The sequence below is a fragment of the Vigna unguiculata genome, chromosome 3 (genome assembly GCF_004118075.2).
Source record: "Vigna unguiculata cultivar IT97K-499-35 chromosome 3, ASM411807v1, whole genome shotgun sequence".
Classification (NCBI taxonomy): Eukaryota; Viridiplantae; Streptophyta; class Magnoliopsida; order Fabales; family Fabaceae; genus Vigna; species Vigna unguiculata.
Genome location: NC_040281.1, coordinates 55,839,501 through 55,863,293, shown reverse-complemented (window position 1 = coordinate 55,863,293; position 23,793 = coordinate 55,839,501). Strand labels below are relative to the sequence as shown.

Genomic DNA, 23,793 nt, shown 5'->3' with positions numbered 1-23,793 from the left:
AAAAAAACTAAATTAACCAAAATTTAACGAAAATAAAGACCTAATTTAACACAAAACAAAAATGATGATCAAATTGAATAAAAACAACGAAAATAGACCAAGTGTATATTTAAGCCAATAAAAAAATTACTTCTTGGCAAGGCAATATAACCTTCGTAAGAGGGAAGAATTAGATACAATATCCAACACCAAGTACTTAAGACACTTTTGACAAAAATCGGAAATTAGACAGAGCTCGTATCAATAAATATGAGCTTTAAGAAAACAAAGAAAAGAAATGCAAAAAAAGAGTGCACCAACATAAAGGGCTTTAAGATGAAGAATATTATACAAGAAATTATTGTAGAGAGAAATGGTACGCATCCGTGAGATATAATCTCATTGCCTTTTTTAGCGCAGCTAAGGAACATAATACATGATATCATACATCCGTCAGATAATCTTAATGATTTTTTTAGGGCAGCTAAGGAACATATATACATATTATCATACAAGTCATCACATAGGGATGGACCCAAGCCTATATACAAAATATTGTTTAACACATTTAAAACTTCCCTTGAAGCACATAAATCATATGCACCAAGTTTATTACATAGATAATAAATCATAGGGCATTGCAACAATTTAGAGAAGATATTTGTTAACTAATCATTGAAATTAACAGACCCAATAGTAATGTCTCCAAATGAAAATTATCTTTTGTGGCAGGAAGTGACAAACAACTGTTTGAGTCAGTTAAGTTCACAAGATGCAGAAGTCATCACTCTATACTCTCTTTTGCACTAGATTTTGCCGCTTTCTAGTTCTTGCTTTTCGAGAAGATCAAGTTGTTAAGAATGAAGACACAATATCCGGAGGTGCATCTCCCGTCAATAGGTGAGTCTGCCAATCTGCATCTAAGTATTCTGTGACTCAAGTATGACTAGTGTGTCCATATAACCAACAATTTGCCAGGATATTTTAATGTACTTTAGAATGTTAATGACTGCATTCCAATGCCTTGCAAATTAAGGATTAAGAAATTGATTGACCATACTGCAAAAGAAATGCCAAGATGACTGAGGTAATTCAGTTTACCAACTAATATCTTGTATCTCTCAAGTAGAAGTTTAGCAAAGGGATCCATAGGTGTATCAATGCGTTTGGAATCCATTAGTCCATCCTCTTTTAAAATATACAATACATAAATGAAGAAGGTTGTACCATCCAATGGTTGATAAATTGAATAAAAAAGATGTAGCAAACTAGGAGAGATATTATATGTGATGTGAGTGCATTTGATTAGACAAAGAAGCAAAGGAAGCCAACAACATTGCTCTAGCTCAACAAAGACAACAAATAAACAGAAATGTGATAAACAACAATGAAACGATTTATATAACAATCAACTTATATCTATGAGAAAATAATGTATTAGGGAAGAGAAGTCTTCAAAATGCCCATGTCTATTTTGGCGACAACTGTCCATTTTGTTGGGTTTTTAGTCTTTTTAGCTAATGAAATTCCATAATTATTCCTGTCTATTGTGTCCACATTGTCCATTTAATTGGTTTTTCTGTCATTTATAGAGGGCCTCCCACTGTTGAAGGGGAAATGCCGCATGTTCCCAGAATTGTGCTTTTGTTGTTTTTATTGACTTTTCATTTGTTTCTCTATACCTGTATTTGACCTGCTGCAGAGTTCTTCTCATTCTTTTTGACACGAATACTATTGATGAATGACAGTGATTAGACGTCTTTGAAATAGTATAATAGAGCTTACGTATCGTACTGTTTTGTTTTAATTTTAGTTGGTGTATCGTACTGTTTTGTTTTAATTTTAGTTGGTGTTTATATTTCATTGTAGGGTTTCTTCATCAAAGACGAAGACAATCGTTTAGTGTTAGTTGAAAGGTATGATTTTAAGTTTTGGGGTTTTGTTTCGTCCATTTTTGTATGTTTTAGGTATGTTTTTATGGTTGGTATGTGTTGTTAGTTTATAGTACCCCTGCAGGACCTTCTGCATTCTTCTTCCTTTGCAAAGGTCGGTTTGTAGTGTTTGTGGTTTTGTTTGATTATCTAGCATGTGTTGATGTCTTTTTATGCATGTCTTACTTTTTTTATGGTTTTAATTGTTACCTAAAGTACATGTTTACCTTTGTGTTTCTGGAAAGCTTTTGTTAGTGTTGGTAGTAGTGGTTATGTAAGTTCGTTGCTTACCTTTTATGTATGGGAAATAGTTTGCATTGGTGTTGAGATCTTCATATTCATTTGTTACTTTTGTTTTATGTTTTTTAAATTTACCAGAAGTATATGCTTTTCATTTTGTAATCATCTAATATAAGTTTATTTTGAAGTGTTTCGCTATGGGAAATAGTTTGGATTGGTGCTCTGTTCTTTATGTGCATGTCTTAATTCTCTTTTTAGCTACGTTTTTAAATGTCCAATTTCGTTGGTATGTGTTGTTTATGGCCCTGCATGACCTTCTGAATTCTTCTTCAGCTTTTTCCTTTGCCATGGCCAGTTTTTATGTTTTGGGGTTTTTTTTATTATCGGGTGTGTTGATATCTTTATGTGCATGTCTTACTTTTTTGTATGATTTTAACTGTTACCTAAAGTATATGTCTACCTTTGTAATTCTTAAAAGTTTTTGTCATTGTGTTGGTCATAGTGGTCATATAAGTTCGCTGCTTAGCTTTTTGTATGGGAAATAGTGTGCATTGGTGTTAAAGTCTTTATGTGCATGTGTTACTTCTGTTTTACGCTTGTTAGATTTACCTTAAGTAGATGCTTTCATATATAGTATAGTCATCTAATACAAGTTCACTTTGTAGTATTTTGCTATAGGAAATAGTTTGCATTGGTGCTTTGTTCTTTATGTGCATGTCTTGGTTCTATTTTATTGTTGTTTAAGCTAACTAAAGTAGTTGCTTTCAATTTGTTATATGTACAGTTATTGTTATAACTTTTGGTAATTCTTACTCTTTTTTTTTTCGCTGTTTGGTATGGAAATACTTTGTATTTGTGTTGAAGTCCTTATCAGCATGTTACTTCAACTTTTTGGTTTTTAAAGCGTGTTTTCAATTTGGGGTTGTTAAAAGTTTTGGTAATTCTTTTTGTAGTACTTGATGTTATGATTTGGTCTTCTTAGTTATGCATGTACAATATTTTCGGATTTTGTTTGCACAATATGCTTTCTATGAGTATTCATGTTTTACTGTGGCAGTTTATTTACTCTGCAGGTTATGCTATGTTCAAGGTTATGGTTGTATGGTTATCAAATTTAGTCTATGCTATGTTCAAGATTATGGTTGTATGGTTGTCAAATTTAGTCTATCTACTGTTTAGGTTAACTTGGTATTAATATCCATTAATATGCATGTCTTGATTGTTATATTCATTTTCACTAGCAAATCTTAATTGTATATATTATTATGTATGTTAATTTAGTAATTATGTCCATGTGTACTCTGGTTGTTGATTTCATTGATTGATTTTTTTTTCTATGATGGAAGTTGAAAATCAATCGAATTTCAAAGATTATTGCAATTTAATTATTGGAATTTTTTTTAGTTGTTATATATTGTACAGCATGGCCAAGAAATTTGATATCATAAAAGATATTGATGGTAAGAGGGAGACAATGAAGCTTGGTGTTAGAATCAATCAATGATTCGTGGTTTGTTGAGAATAGGGATTGCAGTAAGCATATTGAGATGACTCTAATGGATGATAAGGCATATACAATATATACTGAGTTTTTTGCGCTTAATCCAAATGTATTGATTATTCTACATGTATTGTATGATGCTATGGTTAAAAAGGAAGATTTAGCTACGTGGAAGGGTAAGTTGTAAAGGGTGAGAGCTATGTCATGCACAACTTCAAAACCTTAAATAATCAGAGGCAATATCGTGGAAGGATAAGTTGGTTAAGGATGAGATAATACTTCAAAATCTTAAATAATCAGGGGCAATATTGTGTATGTCAGCATCCTTATAAATTATTGTTTATTAGTGCAACTGTAATAATTTCAATCTACTCCCGCTACACCTTTCAAAGTATACAACTTTAAAAGCGTCAAGGATATCAAGGATGGAAATTTTTGTATTGATATGTTGATTGGTATGTTGTGTTGCTTATTTGTTGGTTTACTAAAATTTTGCAAAAATTTTATTCAAAGTAATTATTCTGTAATTACTTTGAATAATCTTTTTGCAAAAATTTAATAAGCCAACAAATAAGCAACACATACATATTTGCAAAAACTTCTCAGAATCACAAAGGTAAGCATGTACTTTATGTAACAGATAAACCTGTAAACAAAAGTAAGACATCCACATAAAGACATCAACACACACCAGATAATCAAACAAAACCACGAACCCTAATAACTGACCTTTGCAGAGGAAGACGCAGAAGAAGAATGCAGAAGGTACTACAGGGGTATAAACAAACAACACACACCAACCATAAAAACATACCTAAAGCATACCAAAATGAACGAAACAAAATCCCAAAACCTAAAATCATACCTTCCCACTCACAAGCAACCATTGTCTTCGCCTTTGATGCAGAAATCCTGCAATAAAAATGTAAACAGCAACTAAAACCAAAACAAAACAATACAAAACGCAACCTCTACTATACTATTTCAAGGGCGTCCATCACAGTCATTCATCAACAGTCTCCGCACCAAGAAGAATGAGTAGAACACTGCAACAGATCAAGCACAAGTACAAAGAAACAAAGGAAAAGTTAATAAAACCAACAAAAGCACAATTCTGAGAACACTAACATGTCCTAACGCGACATTTCCCTTCAGCAGTGGAAGGAACTCTCTAAATGACAGAAAAACCGATTAAATGGACACATGTGGACACAATAGGCAGGGGTAATTCTGGTATTTTAGTAGCTAGAAAGACCAAAAAACCAACAAAATGGCCAATTGTCGCGAAAATAAACATGGGCATTTTGGAGACTTACCAAGTACATTGTTTTCTTATAGATATAGTTGAAGTTCCGAGCCATCCGGATGTGCTCACTGCTCAGTTGTAAAAACATTCCTTAAACCAGGAATACTAATAACTGATAACAGTGCATTCACCATGCTTGTTCTCCACGGCATAACACCATATCTCTCATCAACGTTTAGCCAGTGCCATCATAATGTACATTAAGACAATAAGCCAACAGTTGCCGAAGAAGCATGTCAAAATGTTAGATTTCATGACCTAGTTCCATTTCATCCACAAAAATACCAATGTTTTAAAAATCAAAAGGTACTACCACTAATTCCCAATTTATTGGTGAAACCATGATTGAAAGTAATAACTGATCATATTTCATGTCCTGGAAGATGAGAAGTCGTCCACAAGAGGCTGAACAATAACAATTCATTCCAGGGGCACTGGACCTTAATCTGGCTAGATAAATATTTCAGATTGAACTCAAAATTTAACATTCTCCATTATGATCTATTCTCACAGATTCGTTGATGATTTTAGGATTTTGGGTTGAATTGACTTGAAACCTATCTAGTAAACCACTTCATCGGTTGAACTAGTCCAGTCCGGTTTCTTAATCAACAAGAGATACTAATATAAATCCTGTGTGTGATGATAGAGAAGGGAAATAATGCAGAAAAATTAATTAAAATGAGGAACGTTAGCAACTATCTACTATCGGTTAAACTTTAGCGGAAACCACACACTCTGGTAAGTCCCACCCTCCACCTCATTTACCAAGCCTCTCACCTGATTTAGAAGTGAGACCTACCAAAATTTGTAATTTCCTATAAATTTCAACCAATAGTATAGAAAGTGTTAGCATTCCTCAATCAGAAACTAAAGAAGTTATACAAAAAGAAAAGCAAGCAAAAAGGAAACCTCTACCATGATGCTGATAAGTACACCACAAATTAGTTGAGCAGAACCACTAGTGATGAAGGGATGCACCAATTGGCTAACCCTGTTTCAACGCTAACTGTTATCATCAGTGTAAAATTAGAAAACATTTAAAAGTTAAAATATAGTATGGTATTAGTAGGAGTTTGTTCCTTAGTAAGGATGTTTAATCAAATACCCACTTCTCATTACAGGCCAAGAGTATAACACAAACAAACAAAACAGCCGATTCATGAACCAACTAAAACATTAATACTAAGAGTTCTGAAATTGAACATTCAAATTGATAATGGAAGTGAGACCTAACCAGTATTGATCTTCTGGCGGCAGAACAGAAATAGAGGCGGTAAGAGTGGGAGGAAGAGAGGCAATGAGGACCCATAGTCGAATTTATTGGCGGCGGTTATGCCCCTGCACTTCTCCCTTCCGATTCGACGGGCGATGAGATATTACGGCGGAAAAGAAACAAGGAATTATTTTCTCATCGCCATTTTTTTTTTCTATTGAAGAAATTGATTCTGACAGACAGATGTTATGTTAGTGGTAACATAACAGCACCCAAGTATTTCATATTTAGTCATTTCTTCCTGCACCAATTCAACCTACCTAGGTACATAAATTTTTATATTTTGAAATATATAATTTAAAATATAATATATTTTAATTACATAACTTAGAATATAAATATATTTTAAATTATAAAATTTAAATTTGTATTCCAAAATATTAAATAAAAGACACATTTTAAATTATATATTTTAAAATAGAAGATTTACATCTTAAATTCAACAATTTGACAATAATTTATGGGAGTGCAAGAAGAAATTTATGAAAAATATTATAAATTCAGGTTTCCATTTTTTTGCAAGTTATATAAAAAAAATAATATTTAGCTTAATGGGCTAATACGTAAGTAACCATGACCCATGTATAACTCTGGCGTATTGTACTTTTTCCGGACAATCTATCTTAATTTTAATTATTTACAATTTTTCAAATTTTAATTTTAAAAACTTTAACTGCGATACTTAATATTGACTAATTACATGGATTAAATAAAGTAAGACATATTTTAATTCATTACATATAAAAAGAAAAAAATACATGTTTAAGAACTATATTGTAAACGTACATAATACTTTGACTCATTTATCTCCAACCAATTTAGTTTAAATTTATCTTTTTATTCAATTTGAGCTCAATTATTCTTAAAATAAAATGAAAACTATTGATTTTAATTTTGGATGTTTGGCCAACTTGTCTTCATTTGGTCAAACATATTTCAACCTTCAACTTAGAAAAACTCAACTTAACCTTTCTGTCCGAATCTATTTAACTCGATTTTTAGCTTGAATGGACTCAACTTGAACTTCAGCTTTGACAAACTAGTCTATATTGTTGAAAATAATTCAAGTGTGAATCAAAAGTTCCACATTTGATATAATAGACAAAGTTAAACACTATATAAGAATAAATGTTCATAACATCATTGTTTTAAGGTTTTGGAGTAAAAATTGTGCCAAATAACTTATATGTATAAGACCAATGTCATATATATATATATATATATATATATATATATATATATATATATATATGACAAATAACTTTTATATATATATATATATATATATATATATATAACCATAATCTCTCAATAACTATAACTAAATCATATAAAAAAATATATCCCAACATATATCAAGACCAATTGGACTCGATTTTCGTCTTAGACCGATTCAGTTCAATATTCGCTCCTTAATTAAGTGTATTTGATTTAAAATACAAAAACATGAATTTCGATTTTAGATAAATTGATTTAAATGGATTGAGAGCAATATAAATTTAGATTATTATAGATTAAATTTTAAGATTTGGATTTTACATACCTTAAAAATAATATTCTCTCTAACAAAATTTATTCTCAACCCGAATACTTGCCATAATTCTTTATTAACTAAAGAATAATTTTTACCAATTCTCTAAAATACCTTGAAATTAACCTGGAAATAAAATAAATAAATAAATAAAAGAGAGAGTAATTACTAATTTAATAAATAATGTATTAACTTGATCTAAAAATTAAATCATGCAGTAACTTTCTTTATTAACTTGATCTATTTTCATATATGCATTATAACTTAGCACGTTGGAGCCAATTTGAATGAATAGTTTGTCATGAATCATGATTTAGTGCATAGAAAAGTATTTATTAAAAACCTAAAATTTTAACTGAATTTTCATATTTCAAAAATTAATCATTAGCTCTCAATGGAAAATGCTTGAGCAGTGGTGAAAGATATGATGATGAGCCAAAGTTTTGGAGTGGGTTCCAAGGTTTGTTTTTTCTGAAGTAAAGAGAACTGCGTTTAATTCTAAAAGAGCATAATCACAATGCTTATGCTGAGTCAGGGCCACGAGAAAAGGGGAGGAATAAGATGAAAGTGAAAGAAAAAGAGGAAGCAGTTTTCAGAATTTTTTTAAGACAAAACAAAACGCTATCTTAATTTCTCAGATCACGACACGTATAATCTTGGAAACTAAATGAGATATTGCTGACATATTTTTTTTCGATTGAATGTATTTACAAAGGAGGATAAACATTGAACCACGTATATAAATTTATTGTTTATCTTTTTAAAAGTTAAAATTCTACAAAATAATATCATTTTTTTCAAAAAAAAAAATAGGCATCAAAGCAAAGCTCGTTCATCTGAAATATGATAATAAGAATATTAAGGCATAAATTAATAGAATTACTTTTTAACTTAAACTCGACTAGTAAAAATAATTTTATTGAACTGTTTCATACAAACAAAAAATTATCTACATCACATGAACTGAGATTATAAAATATTTTTTAAACAACTTAAATAATTGTAATAATTCCATTATTATTATTACTTTAAAAAAATAACATCAACTAACATGCACATGTATATATATATATATATATATATATATATATATATATATATATATATATATATATATATATATATATATATATATATATTTACTGTACATCAACTTACATAATCTGAACACAGTTATCTAAACAAATGAATTTTACAAAAATTAAGATATGAACTGAGCGGTGATTACCAGGTGATGTTTGTTCCAATAGAACAAGAAGTAGAAGAGAATGCTGTTGTAGTACGTGTCGAATTTCATCCACCCAAAATGCACAGGGGTTTGCATAAAAACCAGAATGAGTAACCAAGGAAACCAAGAAAGATTCTGTGTGTTGCTGAAACATTCTGCGTTGACAGAGAACGTCAATTATTTGTTGGTGGAAGCTAGCTTTAGTAGCAATTAATTTGACTAAGGAAGAAGGTGCTGAATTTGGTACCCCAAAACTTTCCTATACACAAATAGAACTTCGCATTTTGCTATTATACTGTAGAAATTATGCAGAAGTGAACATTTTAGAAGCGAGACAAAATGACACCCTTTTTTCAGATGAACTAGTGGGTATCCACAAAGTTAAACCACAAACTCAATTGATTCGTAAGAAGTGGTTGGTTACTCTCGTTCTCTAGTACACGCAGATTTCTCTTTCTTCTTTTGAGCTTAAAGGACTTCACTCCAAACATGGGACATCATTCTAAGTTTGGCTCAACCAATAATGTATTTGTACCAAAGAATATTCTAATTCACCGGCCAATGATGTGTTGGCAGATATGTGTGTAACTATGAGATAAGAATAATTGGGATTTAAAAGGACAAGGGGAACTTCCTTTTCACAACATGGCTCAAAGTTACTTTCCCTTCTGCACTCATTCCTCCTTGCAAAATGGTTCTTAAAAATAATCACCAACAACATGTTTATCCTTAGATTATTATGCATATCTATCTCTACCTTCAAAGTTTACTAATGACTTCATTTACTTTTGTGCATATTTGGTGACATTTCTAATACTTCAGCAAAAGGCTAAGAAGCAAACAACCATTATTGCTAAATGCTAACAACGTCAATCCAATCAAAGTCAGAGTCACAGACTCACATCGGACATCCTAAAATCACGCCACTAAAAATCTTCATGGTAAAGCTCATTTCAACTTCACTGTTTTAAATGGTTCATCGCATGAGACAAAGGGCTAAAAAGCTTTGCCCTCTAACATAATCCCAGTCGGGAAAATTACTTTTTTTATCTGTTTCTTAGGCCCCATTCTCCTTTTCAACCATATTTAGTAATAAACTGATAGAAAATACATGAATGGTTACTTATGTTGTCATTTTCTCACCCAAACCACCTATAGTACCAATCCAATAATACAATCTATTGTTGCAATCAACATAAATTTGGCAGTTAGCACTTCAAAAATGTTGGGTTTGGGTCTCTTCCAATCCAATAATGGTAAAGCTCCAAGCCATTATTTATAAGCTCCGTCTTTGTGGACTCGTCAATGTTTTCTACTTTACCTTTTTCTTACTTTATTAATTAATCAGTTATATGTGAAAGACATTACAATGAGAATTTGATACTAAGAGACAAGAGGTTGGTGTCTGGAAACGCCCTAGAATCACGTGATTCTCACGCATGGTTGTGTTCCCCAACATAAGGAGATGGTATATATCTTCCATTCTCTTTTGTTTTCAAATCATTTTCTACAACTACCATAAACTTGTGCCTCGTTTGTTAATAATCCATTATTCTGTATTGATAAGTCACTTTCACATGGATCTAGTCACAGTTCTGACTTGGACTGTCATGTTTCGGTAGTAGTACTAGTGGTCAGAGAGAAGTGTTGTTCCCTGTGTTCAGTTTTGAGATGTAATTTAGACACTAAACCCAAATACCTCTCATACTGAGAATTCGTTTTCCCACAAACACTTAAGTTGAAATCATATTTGAACCCAAAGAAAAGAGTCACAGTGAGTGCGGGAGACCCCATTTATTTAGCGTGATGGTTACTTAAGCATGGGAGATTGGCTATCCAAACTTTTTGGTATAAGAAATGTTGTGGAAAGTTTTTATTTTAGGCCAAGCACATAATATGAAAGCAGAACGAGTTATAATATTTTAGGTTGATGACGCAATTATGACAGAAATTTCAGCATCTAACATGAAATCAAGTTATGACCCTAATTGGGTGAATAATGGATCACTGGACCTGATGATTCTGCTACAGGTGCAAAACACACATCATTGTCTAAGCCAAGCCACATTATTTTTAAGGAATATGACCACGTAATGATTGCTCTTTCATTTTTAATTTATTTGAAGTTGTATTGGAAAAAACTAAAGTCAAACAAGGAAACTCAAAAAATGGTTAAACTTGACTCATGTTAGATAATGCAATATGGAGGGCACATTGCTACTGCTTTTATAGTTGATAAATTGTGTCCATCCAGTTTGTATTTGCACATCGTTAGGTTTAAGTCTCTTGGCAATCACTATCATCGAGTACTGGTTTGTCTCCTCCACTGACTAGATGAAATAAAGAAAAGCTCCACATACTATGACTCATACAATTAACCAAAAAAATTGATGGCTGTTACTGTTTGATGATTTAGGTAACACAGCACTTCATGTTAAACTCCCTTTTCTTTTTCAGTGTATGTTGAGGAAGTGCTTTATCTAAGGGTGATTGTGAGTAACATGGACCTCAAGAAACCAGCACCATGTGAAAAAAGGATAAAAGCCTGGAATAACGGCTAAGTGACATACGTCAAGCTGGGGGTGATTAACCTGAACTGTATAAATTCTCTGAAACAGTATCAAATTCTGCTGAGGTAAACTAGCAATTAACCGAGTGACACGATTCAAGGGACCCTTTTCTTTTGTGAAATGTCATGCTTGACAAGCCCCTTGTCAGTTTTATCTCCATGATTTCATTGACTACTCTCACTATGAGTGAACACAACCGTTGGTTGGTGGCATATTATCATCGACTTATTACACTGCTTTTAACTGAACATCTTTTGCAACTTGTGGATGGATAACTCGGGAGCAAGAAAGACAAGGCTTTTACTAAAAGGATCATTATCATGAATATCAAGCATCCAATTTATGTTAATTGAGGGTCAAGTACCAGAGATTGCAACGACAGCTTACCCATGTGTGACCGTATGACCAAAAGGTATATCTAATATCACCCATTCGTTGCTGTCCCCACAGAGCACAAATTTTCTTATTCATACATTAAGCATATCGATTCCATGTCCAACTCCATCAATCAAATGCGTGCGTCTCTTTGTGCCTTTGCCTGCCTCTCTGCGTATATATACGTATGAAGCCTACCAAAGCTGTCAACTAGTCCCTCCCAAACTAGCTCTAGCATAAGTAGAACTACCTCACTGCCTATATCAACCACCACTTCCTCATATAGTTCTCATCCTCTCACTCTAATCAAACAAACATCATAGTTTAGCACTTGAGTTGGTATAGTATCAGGTATCAACCACGAATGTCCACAAGGTGAGAAAAACAAAAGATGGAAGCTGTTAAGTTGGTGTCTAGTGATCCAAGTGAGAGACAAGATACCTATCGAGTTGCTTACATAATTCATTTCTTGCTTGGTGCTGGTAACTTGCTTCCCTGGAATGCCTTGATCACTGCAGTGGATTACTTTGCCTACCTCTATCCCACCAAACACATAGAGAGGGTTTTCTCTGTGGCTTACATGATTTCTTCTGTGGTGGTGCTCCTTGGGATGATCGGTTGGGGAGGTTGGAGCAAAACAACGTTGAGGTTGAGAATGAACTTGGGGTTCTCCATGTTTGTTATGTCTCTTATGGTAGCCCCAGTCATAGACTGGACCTCAAGCAGCACCAAGCTCAATGACAGACCGAGTGGTGCCTATGGTTTGACGGTTGCAGCAGTGGTGATATGTGGTTTAGCAGATGGCTTGGTAGGTGGAAGCTTGATAGGGTCAGCTGGGAAGCTCCCAAAACAGTATATGCAAGCAGTTTTTGCTGGAACTGCTTCTTCAGGTACCAAGACAATTCATTCTTTGCTCCCCCCCAAGTTCAATTCACTTTCATTCCCCATTGGCAGATTATGTTTTTCTATTTTTGACAAATTCTTAGAAACATAAGAAGCAGTTTATTAGAAGTATAGAAGTTTTAAACAATACCTGATGTGTACTTTTATTCTTGTAAGGATATACATGCTTTTAAAGGGTGGGAGAAAAACTAATGTAGATTCCTTGGTCTCGTTTTCTTAGTTTTTTAACTGGGCAGTGTATCTGCGTGACAAGATCTTTTTTTCGTATTTAGCATATTCTTTTATCTATAATCGATAAAGTAATCCTATCCATCTGGTAATAGAGCTATACTATTACCCACACCAAGTGTCTCTTAAATATTAAATACTTCAGAGGTTTGAAACTGTAACTGATACTGCTGCTGTTCTCGCTTAAATAAGTTGTACTTGGTCGGGCTATAGTTTTCATTTGATGTTTGAAGTAAAATTCAACTGCTAGTTTGATATCCAGGTGCTGTTAAAATTTGGACTTACCCAAATAATTTTTTTTTTTTTGGGTGACAGGTATTATAATTTCAATCTTGAGGATAATAACCAAGGCATCACTTCCACAAACCCCCAAGGGTCTCAAAATAAGTGCTCACTTGTACTTCATGGTTGCCACCATTTTTCTCCTACTTTGTATTGTGTTTAGCAACTTGCAGCACAAGTTACCAGTGATGCAGCAGTACCGTCAGAGCGTTCATCAGGAGAGCACCTTATGCCCAGGGACAAAATTTTGGGCAGTGGCAGGGAAAATCAAGGGAGCAGCTTTCGGAATTTTCATTATCTACATAGTGACCCTATCTATTTTCCCAGGATTCATTGCTGAAGATCTTGAATCCAAGCTTCTAAGGGATTGGTATCCTATTTTACTGATAACAGTTTACAATTTAGCTGATCTAATGGGGAAGTCATTAACTGCCTTCTATGTTATTCAATCCATGACAAGGGCTATATGGGCTGCCACATCTAGGCTACTATTCTATCCACTCTTTGTTATTTGTCTTCATGGACCAAAGTGGCTGAAAACAGAAGTACCTATGGTGGTTCTGACTTTTCTGCTAGGATTTAGCAATGGATACCTCACTAGTGTCCTCATGATTCTAACACCCAAAACGGTGCCCTTGTCAGAAGCAGAGTTTTCTGCTATTGTGATGACAGGGTTCCTCGGGTTTGGCTTAGTTGGTGGTTCAGTTCTTGGCTGGTTCTGGATCTTATGAAGGTCTCCTTGTGCTGTAATAAAATGAGCAAAAGGTAGTGGCATTCGTTGTAAATCGTGAGCCAAGAAAGCCATAGTTACCTTGCCACCACTAGGTTGTTTCTTTATTTGTTCTCTAATGTTGTGAGTGCCATATCTTACCATGCCAGAACATGAGAAACCTCGAGATTATTAGGAAAATAGTAGGTTAGATATGTATTGTAAGAATCCATAGCCTGAATGGAAGCTAAGATCTGCATTAATAGAAGCATTATCTTCTCGACACAAATGCAAACAAGTTTCCTCTTCCACAATTAGGCATTTCAAATTCAATTGATTCAAGTTTTGATTCTAACCTAACTCAAACTTTAAAATTAACTGTAACCAAACAACTCCATAATAAGTACTAAGTAGCATACTAAACCTAAGAACAAGAACAACCAGTAAGACAAACTATTATTTTATTTTAGAATCTAAACTAGACCTAATTCAACCCAGAAACTAATTTTCTCGCTAGATAATATAGAATCTCTTAAACTAACAATTTTCAGAAATCGAAACTTTGCAGCTGTCTTGCGAACAATCTAGGATCTATCACAGCAATTTGACAAAATGAAACACGAGAAAGGAATGCTCCATTAACAAAAAAAAAAAAAAAAGCACATGATAGCACACACCTGGGGATTTTGATTTGTCCCTACGTGACATTGTGCCAGCTGTCTAAAAATCAAAATCTATCATGCCACCTATCCGCACGTGTGAATAATATAACTCCAAAACTGTACAACCAGCGCCATTGTTGGACATAATACAAACATGCCAGATGAGAAAGATTTGACAATCAAAGAGAAAAGGGGAAAAAAATGTCCCTCATTGGTAAGATTTGTGAACTGTCTCAAAACCTTCTAAAGGCTGAATAGCAAGGGTCTGTAGCAGCAATTTCACAAAAACAAAAACACTAGCCACGAAGGCTCCATTAATTAACATTAGTAATAAGCACAAAATTCCACCTATTACACCTCTGGATTTTGTTTTGCACGAGGAGATTGGGTTTCGAAATTTTAAATTTTAACCTATCAGTATTAAGTAATTCTAGTTTATTCAGATTTTTCGATTTTTTGTAGCAACTCAAGTCAAGTAAATCATATTTGACGTGAGACACTTTTTTCATGCAGAAGACTTGCGGATATTTTTTTTCTTTTCATTATTATTGCAATATATGGATGTAAATTATTTTGAGGTGAATGTATATCTTATATTAAGTCGTAATCATCATTATCATTATCATCTGCATAATAATAATTCTTTACTTTTAAAAATAGTTTATATTTCGAAATATCATAACAAAATAAACCTAAAAAATAGGAAAAAAATAAAATAAATTGAAGAAGAAAAAAACTTATTCTCGAGTTAACATGATAATTTATAATAAGATATAAAATTAGAAAACTACTAGGATTAAAATATAAGTATAAATTGTTTCTGAGTCAAAATTACATATCCAGATTCAAAACCCAAATCAATTACAATTATAACATTGAAGATATAATAGCAAAATCAATCGAAAATTTGTCTTTGGACTTGGTATGAGTTGATTGGATGGAACAGCCTAATGGCAGCTGTATAAAAACCAAAATCTGTGACCTACCTCCAAATGCGGTTCAAGCGGCATTTTTCTTGGACATAGTGCCACAAGAGAAAGATTTCAGATTTTTTTCCAGAGCGGTGCACTTTCTTTTAATTTTGCCCAATAGAAAAAAAAAGTCAGAAAAAAAAATCAAATTGAAAGTCTCAAACTCAATTTCTTTATATTAAATTTTTTAACCTTTTTATTAGATCCGTATTTCGATTCACGAATTCAGTTTAAAATCATAAATTAAACTATAACGATATAATTTTAATTTGTTAAAAATGAAGAATTTATTCTCTTTACAAAATCTAATACCAGAGATAGGTCTTTAAAAAAAATCGTAGAGAGATTCAACAACATTAAAATATGAATCAACTAGTTGTTTGAATTATAGTTAAAAATATTAAATTTAGTTGAATAAAATTAAAAATATCATTTAAAGGAAAAAATTTATAATTTTACTTTAAATACAATTCACATTTGAAGTTCAACAAGACAAAATAAAAATTTATCAAACATCAATTCGGACTTTCAATACAACATAAATTTAGATTTGAACTCAAAAACCGAAAACTAAACACACACTAATACCTTAACTCAACTTTAAGACATTGCCACAACGAGTCATTTATTTTATTTAAAAATTTGTAAAACTATATTATTACTATTCTCTTTAATTTTAATTTTATTAATAATAATAATAATATTATTATTATTATTATTATTATTGAGTTGCAACAATTACATATGTCAAATTTATAATCTCGTTAACCCAGACCTCACTTTTACCTTTTCTTCTCGTACACATGAAGGTGGATAAAAAAAAACAAGTAAAAATCACCTAGGCCTTTCCTTGCCCACACCGAATCCAAACTCTCGTCACTTTTCTTTCCACAAAAGTACTCAAGTTGATTCAAAAACAGCAGAGAACAAAAATAAAATGACAGTCATGAAATCATAGACGACCTCTATCAAATAAAAAAGTTAAAGTCGTGTGCAATAACGCAAATTCCCAAAACAGCACAACTTTAAATGAAAATAATAATACTAAACTCGTGTATCAAGTTCTATTTAACCAAAACAGAAATTATTTTCAGAAAGACGATTTAACACTTGAATTGCGTGCTTTGCAGACTCTACTCATTTATCTCCGGAATATTATAAATTTTGTCGAAGAAATTTTTTAAAAAGTAAAGGCAAGATTTGACAAATCAATCAAAATGCAAAACAGAAAGGAGAATAATGTCCCCCCATCTTTTATTCTCCTGTATGGCTACATCAATCTACATTAATGACAAGGTGGACAATAACCATTTATCATTATGACTGTTCTCATCGGCCAAAAACATTAGAAGGTTAAGGTCGTATAAACAAAAGGTTAGAAAGTTATATTATATGAAAGCCAGCCACCAGTGGAAACAACCTTAAGAAGCAGCAGCTAAAGGAGGAGGGGGTGGAGCATCTCCATGTAAGAAACCGCCAGATTTTTCGCAGGAATCTTCTTCAACTTCATCTTCTTCTTCCTCAGCATCCCAAAGAAAATGAGCATAGGATGCCAGAACATAACTACAAAACAAAGCAAGCGTTTCATAAATTCACAGAACGAGTTAATCATATTACGACAAACACATTCTTAATTTCTGATCTAGGGGCCATCCCTCTCCAAATTATTGAACCAAAAATTGCTGTTTTTCTATACCAGCGGTTTTTATTGATAGGAAAATCGCGTCAGCCAGAAATTTTATTATCCTCACAAAATTCACGAAAGTAATACTTATTTGTAATATTCAATCCATGCAATCATCTCATTCTAAATAAGTTTCTTCAATTAAACACTAAGCACTATTTACAGTCCATCAATAATCAATTAGAAACTACATATATGTAAAAGTTAAAAAACTTGTAATATTTTAGTAACTGGATTATAAATATAATTAACAATAAATTATAATAAAAATCAGTACTTGTTTAAATAAGTTTCTTTAAAAGTAACTTTAAGATGATTACTATTTCATAACAATAATATGCATGAGAAAAACTTAAACGAATTATAAATTACAAATTTCTGGTACTTATTTTAGGTATAATTTCAAACAAGCCTTAATATGCAAACACTATGTTAAACAAGTGAAATTTGTCCGTAATTACTACAAAAAAAAGTTCCATACGTGTCCATCTACTGATACACGATAATATGAAGCCACAAACATGCCACACACGTACATACATATTATTAACGAATCATATCAGTGAATCAAGCATAAAAAAGAACAAAAGAAAGAGAAGATTTGATAATTGTTACCAGTCATCAGGAGCAGCTTTAACTGCTTGATCAAAATAAGTCTCCGCACGCGAAGCATCCTTATGGCTCTCCCAAATCAAATCTGCATACATCGACAGCACCTTCCCATCATTTGGATTCGCCAATATCGCTCTCCCACAGTACTCCTCTGCTTTCACATAGTCCCCAAGAACCTGCCATCAAATAAACAACTACACATATTCTCATCGATCGCTTTACACAGTATACAAGCCACTCAAATATTCGTCAACTCACGTACCTCTTTCAAGTACCTCGCGTAGTTCCCAAGAAGCAGAGGGTTCCCTGGATTAGCTTCGATCATCGTTCGGTAATACAAGTCCGTGCTATCGTTCCCGTTATTCGAATCCCAAAACCCCGACCCTCCGCCGTCACCGTTGTCCCATCCGCCGCCGCCGCTACTTCCGCCGTCTTCAGTAGACGCACTCTCTCGTTCGTCAGACTCGGAAAACGAAAACAGAGCGGAGCCGAACGACGCCGTTTTGGAGCGCGCGGAGAGATCCGTCTCCGACAGCGCCCGCGTCATTCTGCTCGGGGAAGCGTCAACTGGCGACAGCGAACTAGACGACGCCGACAACGTGAGGGAGCGCGTCCGCGGGATCCGGTGAAGGATTTCGTGTTCGTGAGGTGAATCCTTGAGGCTTGGGTTGGGGTTTGGGTTTGGGATGCAGGAGTTGAGAATCGGCGTGGACGAGCTTCGCAGAAGCATTGCGGTTGTTGTCATGGGTGTAAGGAATGTCGTTCTCGTCCTCTCTGAAACGGTCAAATGAAAAGCAAGAAAGCCTGGTTGATGACGGAGAAGAAAAGAAAGTGGAACACTCGCTGACTCGCGCGTCAGAGAGGTGAGGATGGTGGAGGAGAATGGCGACGGAGCTTTATAGAAGGAAGTGATAAGTGATCTGGGCCGTTGATTTTTATGGAGTGGGGTCCTTACATGAGGCCGGGGGTTTCACGTGAAGTGGGACCCGTGACGGGATTTGGAGGCGTTGGATCTGATTTGGACGGTGGGGATGGTGCGAAGGGACGAGGTGTGGTGTGGGGTGTTTGCAGTGATGCAGATTTTTTAAGGGTGACCGGTGAGGCTGGGAAACGTTGGGGTCGCATTCGTCGGGGCCTCTGCTTTGGATCTATGCTACGAGTCTTGGTTCAGCCGCGCCGCGAGAGATTGTTGTGGGTCCCGCTTTATGGAGTAGGGTTTTCTTGTCATTTCACCCTTCTTTGTTGCGTTGTGATGTTTTCCTATTGTCAGATATTTATATTTTTTATAATTGTTTTTGCTTCCTTCTAGTTTTAATCATTTGATCTGATATTTCTCCTATTAAGACTCATTAACTCCGTCAAATTTCTCAATTTTTTAAAATAAAATATATTTTTATCAATTGAGACTGTACAATAATTATCTTACTTTCTTTGTATGACCCACTTGCATCGTGATCGACTAATTTGGTCATGATATACTTTTTCTTAAAAATAAAAAATAAAAATCTTCGACAAAAACACTCCAATAATACAAGTTGCACACAATAGATTCTTAACAAAGTATCAATTAAAGTGATTAAATTATCAAATAACACAGTACTAGTTGAGTTAAATATTCTACTTTCCTTATGTTTCAATGGCTTTAAATGTAGTTTCAGAAAATTTTCCTCTTATTATCTTCTACGTGCTTTTAAATAGTGACAGACAATTAATTTAAAATAAAAAGACTACAATAAAATTAATCTCGTATGAATGAATTGAATTAATCTAACATAGTTGTTCCTTCAAATATAAGTACAAGTAATGATTTTTACCTTCTTTATAAGGCAAAATGCATCGTTAGATGTTAGTCATCATGGAAAGATATAACACGTGTTGTTATTCTACCATCATTGTAACACATTTATTAAATTAAAAATAATTAACGTTGGAATATGTATTTAGTTATTTCAGTTTTAGTAGCGACTTGATACTTATGCATTTTTACTTCCTTGTGATAAGAAAAAAACAAGTTAGCAAATACGTAATGAACAAATGTAAAAACAAAACAAAAAATAATATTTTTTTAGATTAAAGTAAGCAATTACATAAAAATAAATAATAAAAAAACTTAGTTTGGGAGTAGGTAGGGATGGATTGCTCATTACAAATCAAACATTTAATATTGAACTTTTGTAGATAAAATTGTATTTTTCTTTCCTTGATTTTTCTAATTTTAATTTTCAAGTAAGTGGATAAATTTTTCATAACAAAAACTTATGCTTTTAATTTCATCATTGAATCCAAAAATTCACTAAATACAATTACAATATTACAATCATCCCAATATTTCTTAAATTTCATCACTAATCATTTTATCTCATTTCCAAACATGGAAAAATAGATTGGGCCTGAAATTTGGTTAGTCAGGCAATAAATTGAGTAAGGGATGTTAAAATTGATTTATTAAAAAAAAAAACTCTAATTTAAAAGAATTACAATTTTGTAATACTTTAATAGAAACATCGTCCAAATTGATGAAAAAACTTATTTCTTATCCTCAATCTTGCAAAAAAAATATTTTCTTAAATGAATCAAAACTTCTATGAGGGGGCGTATGATATGACGAAAGTTAAGAAACTTATAATTTTTCAATTCAGGATGACAATAAGGTTTGTCAAAATTATGGAAAATTCAATATTATTATATGTCTATAAATTAAAAGTTAAACAAATCATACTATAAATGAAAATAGACAATTCCTTAATCATAATATTTTCTAGGTAGTTTATAGAAGCTAAAATTACTTCTAGACACAAGTAGTTTATTTAAGCTCTACATTTTAGGTACTCAACAAATTTATAAGTCAAATAACACCCAAGAATTAAACAACCATTTTCGATGTATTATTACTTGAGTTATTTTGATTACATTTTTTATTTTTGTTTTTATCACATTTAATCACGTGAAGATATTTTATTCCACCAATTACACATATTTTATTCCATCCATAAATATTTAAAAAAATCGGCTATGCTATATTTTTTTTCCTTTTGTTTGAAGTTGAATAATTTTCATTCATCATCGCTTTCCTCAATTACTCCTTTACAAGGAAGAGGCGATTGATATCCTCCTAACCTATTTTAATTTTCAAATTATTAACAAGTTACAAGTAAAAATTAAACAATTAAAATTAAAAGAAAACCTCCCAATTACAAATTCAAAACAATATGTATAATCTTTGTAAACCAAAAAAAACACAATGCGATATCTATATTAAATCCAAATTCTAGAAACTAAGTATATTGGTTCAATAACCAAGAGAAATTTTTTCTGAAGTGTTGAAAAAATGGCCATGGGCTTGTTCAATATCATAAAACATCTCATCAAACAACTAATTTTAATAATAAAAAATTGTTAATTTATAATGACGAATTTATATATCAATTTATTAAAAAAAAATTATTAATTACTAAAATAATCATTATTATGAATAAAAATTTATAATTATTTTTTAAATTGATCAGTAAATTTTAACTACCAAGATTTTGATTACTAAAAAAATTAGTTTATAAATTGGTATCAAAATTTTGATTACTAAACAAATTAATTTATAAATTAGTCTCTAATTAATTAGTGATTAATTATAATTTGTATTTATAATAATAATTATTTTAATAATAAATAATTTTTTATTTTATAAATTAATCATTATATTTATTAACGATCTTTTATTACTAAAATTAATTATTATTTAAAGATTTTCTTTCTGCTAGTTTCCTCGTGAATGTTATGTGCTAAAGGTAGGAAGAAACGAAAACCAAGTGTGTACGTGTGTTTGACGATGAAAACTGAAAAAAAAAAAGTATGCATTAAACGAGTAAGGAATCAGAAAGATTGTGAGGGTTTGTTGGATTCCCTTGTAGTCATGCTTGAAGGGAGGAAGGAACAAAAACCTAATGTGGTTGAGGAGAGGAAAGGAATGGAACCATGAAGAGAAGAATAGTAAAAAAATGCATTTTTTAAAGTGTTTTTCCTCAAATTGTGTGCTTGACCAAGGAGGGAACAATGAAAAACCTAGGCCTAATGAGTGTTGCATGTTCAAGAAGGAATCTATGTCATGCATCATGTGTAGTAGTGCAGAGGAAAGAATGGAGTGCGTGTGTATCACGTGCAGTGTATACATATGATTTTTTTACTATTTCTGGACACAATTTTCCGTTATTTATTTCACATTTCTAGCAAACACTATATATGTTTTTAATTAATAATAATAAAATAAAAGATACACATTTAAAAAAATGTCATTTTTGCTGGCTCATAATATCTTGGCATTAAATAAAGATTTAGTGAACACAAGAACCACAAAGCCCCAATCTACTTAAAGATGGTTTGTTATTGGCTATCAATCAAATTCAAACACCAAAAGCACTAGCTCATCGACATGGACAACTAATACAAATTTCTAAAATGGAGTAAAGAGAAGGAACACGTCAAATATCTTATTCAAACGTGATTAACGTATTTACTATTTTTTTAATAATTCATTCCATTGAAGAACTTAATTAAGTAACGCGTACATTTTTTTTTATCAAAAAAAAAAAAGGATTTGAGATATTACGTAATGAATCTGAACCACTCAAACTAATAACATATTATAATATCATTAGTGTGTCTTGGCCCTTTCGATATAAAAGCTAAAATACAGTACCAACCTAGATAAATAAATTTACTTCTTAAATTCCTGAAAATTTAAAATAAAAAACTGTAGGCCAGTTATATATGTATTCGTTATACAATAATATCTCTTTAGAAATCAAGTTATGCAATATGAATTATTATTATTATTATTATTATTATTGTGTGTTTATATATTGTCTTTTTTCATCTCAAGACCTTACAAAAGATGCGTAATGAAAAGCTGGGAAAAAAATACGTATAGAAAGTGTGCTACAACGTAATAAAAGTGTAAATGAGTTACGTTTTTTTATGTATTATTTGGATCTTACTTGTTAAAGGTTTAATCAATGGTTTTCCTAATTAGAAATTAGTTTAAGCGCAAGATCGCGTTCAAATTATTTAAGCCTGTTAATTTTCTTTTCTAAAAGGGAGTATGCTGGTTTTAAACTCTGTAAACTTAACATTACTGAAAAATATGTAAGCATTATTTAAAGGGGTAAATTTTTATTTAGAATAAATGATGATAAAACTACTTGAGATATTTTTAAATTAGCTTTTTTATTTGTGATATCTTATTTAATAGATAAATCTAATAAATAAAAATTCGCTTAATCATAATAAACCAAGACAGCAACATATCAAAATTAACCTTTTACAGTTATTCAAAATATACTGACCAGAAAAACTAAGGCACAAAACACATGTCATACACAGAATTTAAACACATATTAGTTTAAATTGGAAATTTGCTCATAAAGAAAACTATAAGATAACAGTACTTAAAAAGGGACTCCATGAGCAAAACCCAATGAGCATAACTAAATTGCAGCATCTCCATCATTACTACGATCACCGTGAGCAGTGACGGATCTTGACCAAAAGTGTTGGAGGGGCCAAAGTAATATAATTTTGAGATCATTAGATTCAATCATTAGTATAATGTTTCAAAAAATGACTTCTCTAACTGAACATTTTTTTATCATTAGTATAATGCTTCAAAATATGTGAAGAGGTAGAATCTATCTTGTTTTAGTCAATAATTTTCTTTTCATCCCTCTTAAACAATTAATTTATTCTTTTATTCTTTATCAATATACTTTTTTTGTAAATAATATTAAAAAAATGATCATAATCTAATAAAAATTG

At 32.1% G+C, this 23,793-nt stretch overlaps 2 protein-coding genes and 1 long non-coding RNA gene across 5 annotated transcripts; 1 reads left to right on the top strand and 2 right to left on the bottom strand.

Annotated features, from left to right (window-relative positions):
* Positions 1 to 449: 449 nt before the first annotated feature.
* Positions 450 to 6,472, bottom strand: LOC114177932. Of its 3 annotated transcripts, none has more exons than XR_003603245.1 (4): positions 6,195 to 6,472; positions 4,968 to 5,966; positions 4,517 to 4,697; positions 450 to 1,038 (listed from the first exon to the last, which is right to left on the bottom strand). It is a non-coding gene; the product is annotated as an uncharacterized LOC114177932 (long non-coding RNA). The 3 variants fall into 3 exon arrangements; XR_003603246.1 differs by having other exon boundaries at positions 450 to 1,061; positions 4,968 to 5,951; XR_003603244.1 differs by having other exon boundaries at positions 4,968 to 5,951; positions 6,195 to 6,471.
* A 5,856-nt stretch (positions 6,473 to 12,328) lies between these two features.
* LOC114179498 (equilibrative nucleotide transporter 8) lies at positions 12,329 to 14,322 on the top strand. Its single transcript, XM_028065855.1, has 2 exons — positions 12,329 to 12,827; positions 13,384 to 14,322. Exons 1-2 carry the CDS (start codon positions 12,329 to 12,331, stop codon positions 14,079 to 14,081), a joined length of 1,197 nt encoding a protein of 398 aa, XP_027921656.1. The 3' UTR covers positions 14,082 to 14,322.
* Positions 14,323 to 16,906: 2,584 nt separating this feature from the next.
* On the bottom strand, positions 16,907 to 19,212 carry LOC114178914. Its single transcript, XM_028065061.1, has 3 exons — positions 18,251 to 19,212; positions 17,992 to 18,164; positions 16,907 to 17,255 (listed from the first exon to the last, which is right to left on the bottom strand). Exons 1-3 carry the CDS (start codon positions 18,731 to 18,733, stop codon positions 17,114 to 17,116), a joined length of 798 nt encoding a protein of 265 aa, XP_027920862.1. The 5' UTR covers positions 18,734 to 19,212; the 3' UTR covers positions 16,907 to 17,113.
* Between the last annotated feature and the right edge of the window lie 4,581 nt (positions 19,213 to 23,793).

Coding starts and splice junctions, on each gene's coding strand:
- LOC114179498 (XM_028065855.1), top strand. CDS start 12,329: ATGGAAGCTGTTAAGTTGGTGTCTAGTGATCCAAGTGAGAGACAAGAT. Junction 12,828..13,383: donor TGCTGGAACTGCTTCTTCAG/GTACCAAGACAA, acceptor TTTGGGTGACAG/GTATTATAATTTCAATCTTG.
- LOC114178914 (XM_028065061.1), bottom strand. CDS start 18,733: ATGACAACAACCGCAATGCTTCTGCGAAGCTCGTCCACGCCGATTCTC. Junction 18,165..18,250: donor ACGCGAGGTACTTGAAAGAG/GTACGTGAGTTG, acceptor ATTTGATGGCAG/GTTCTTGGGGACTATGTGAA. Junction 17,256..17,991: donor AAAGCTGCTCCTGATGACTG/GTAACAATTATC, acceptor TTTGTTTTGTAG/TTATGTTCTGGCATCCTATG.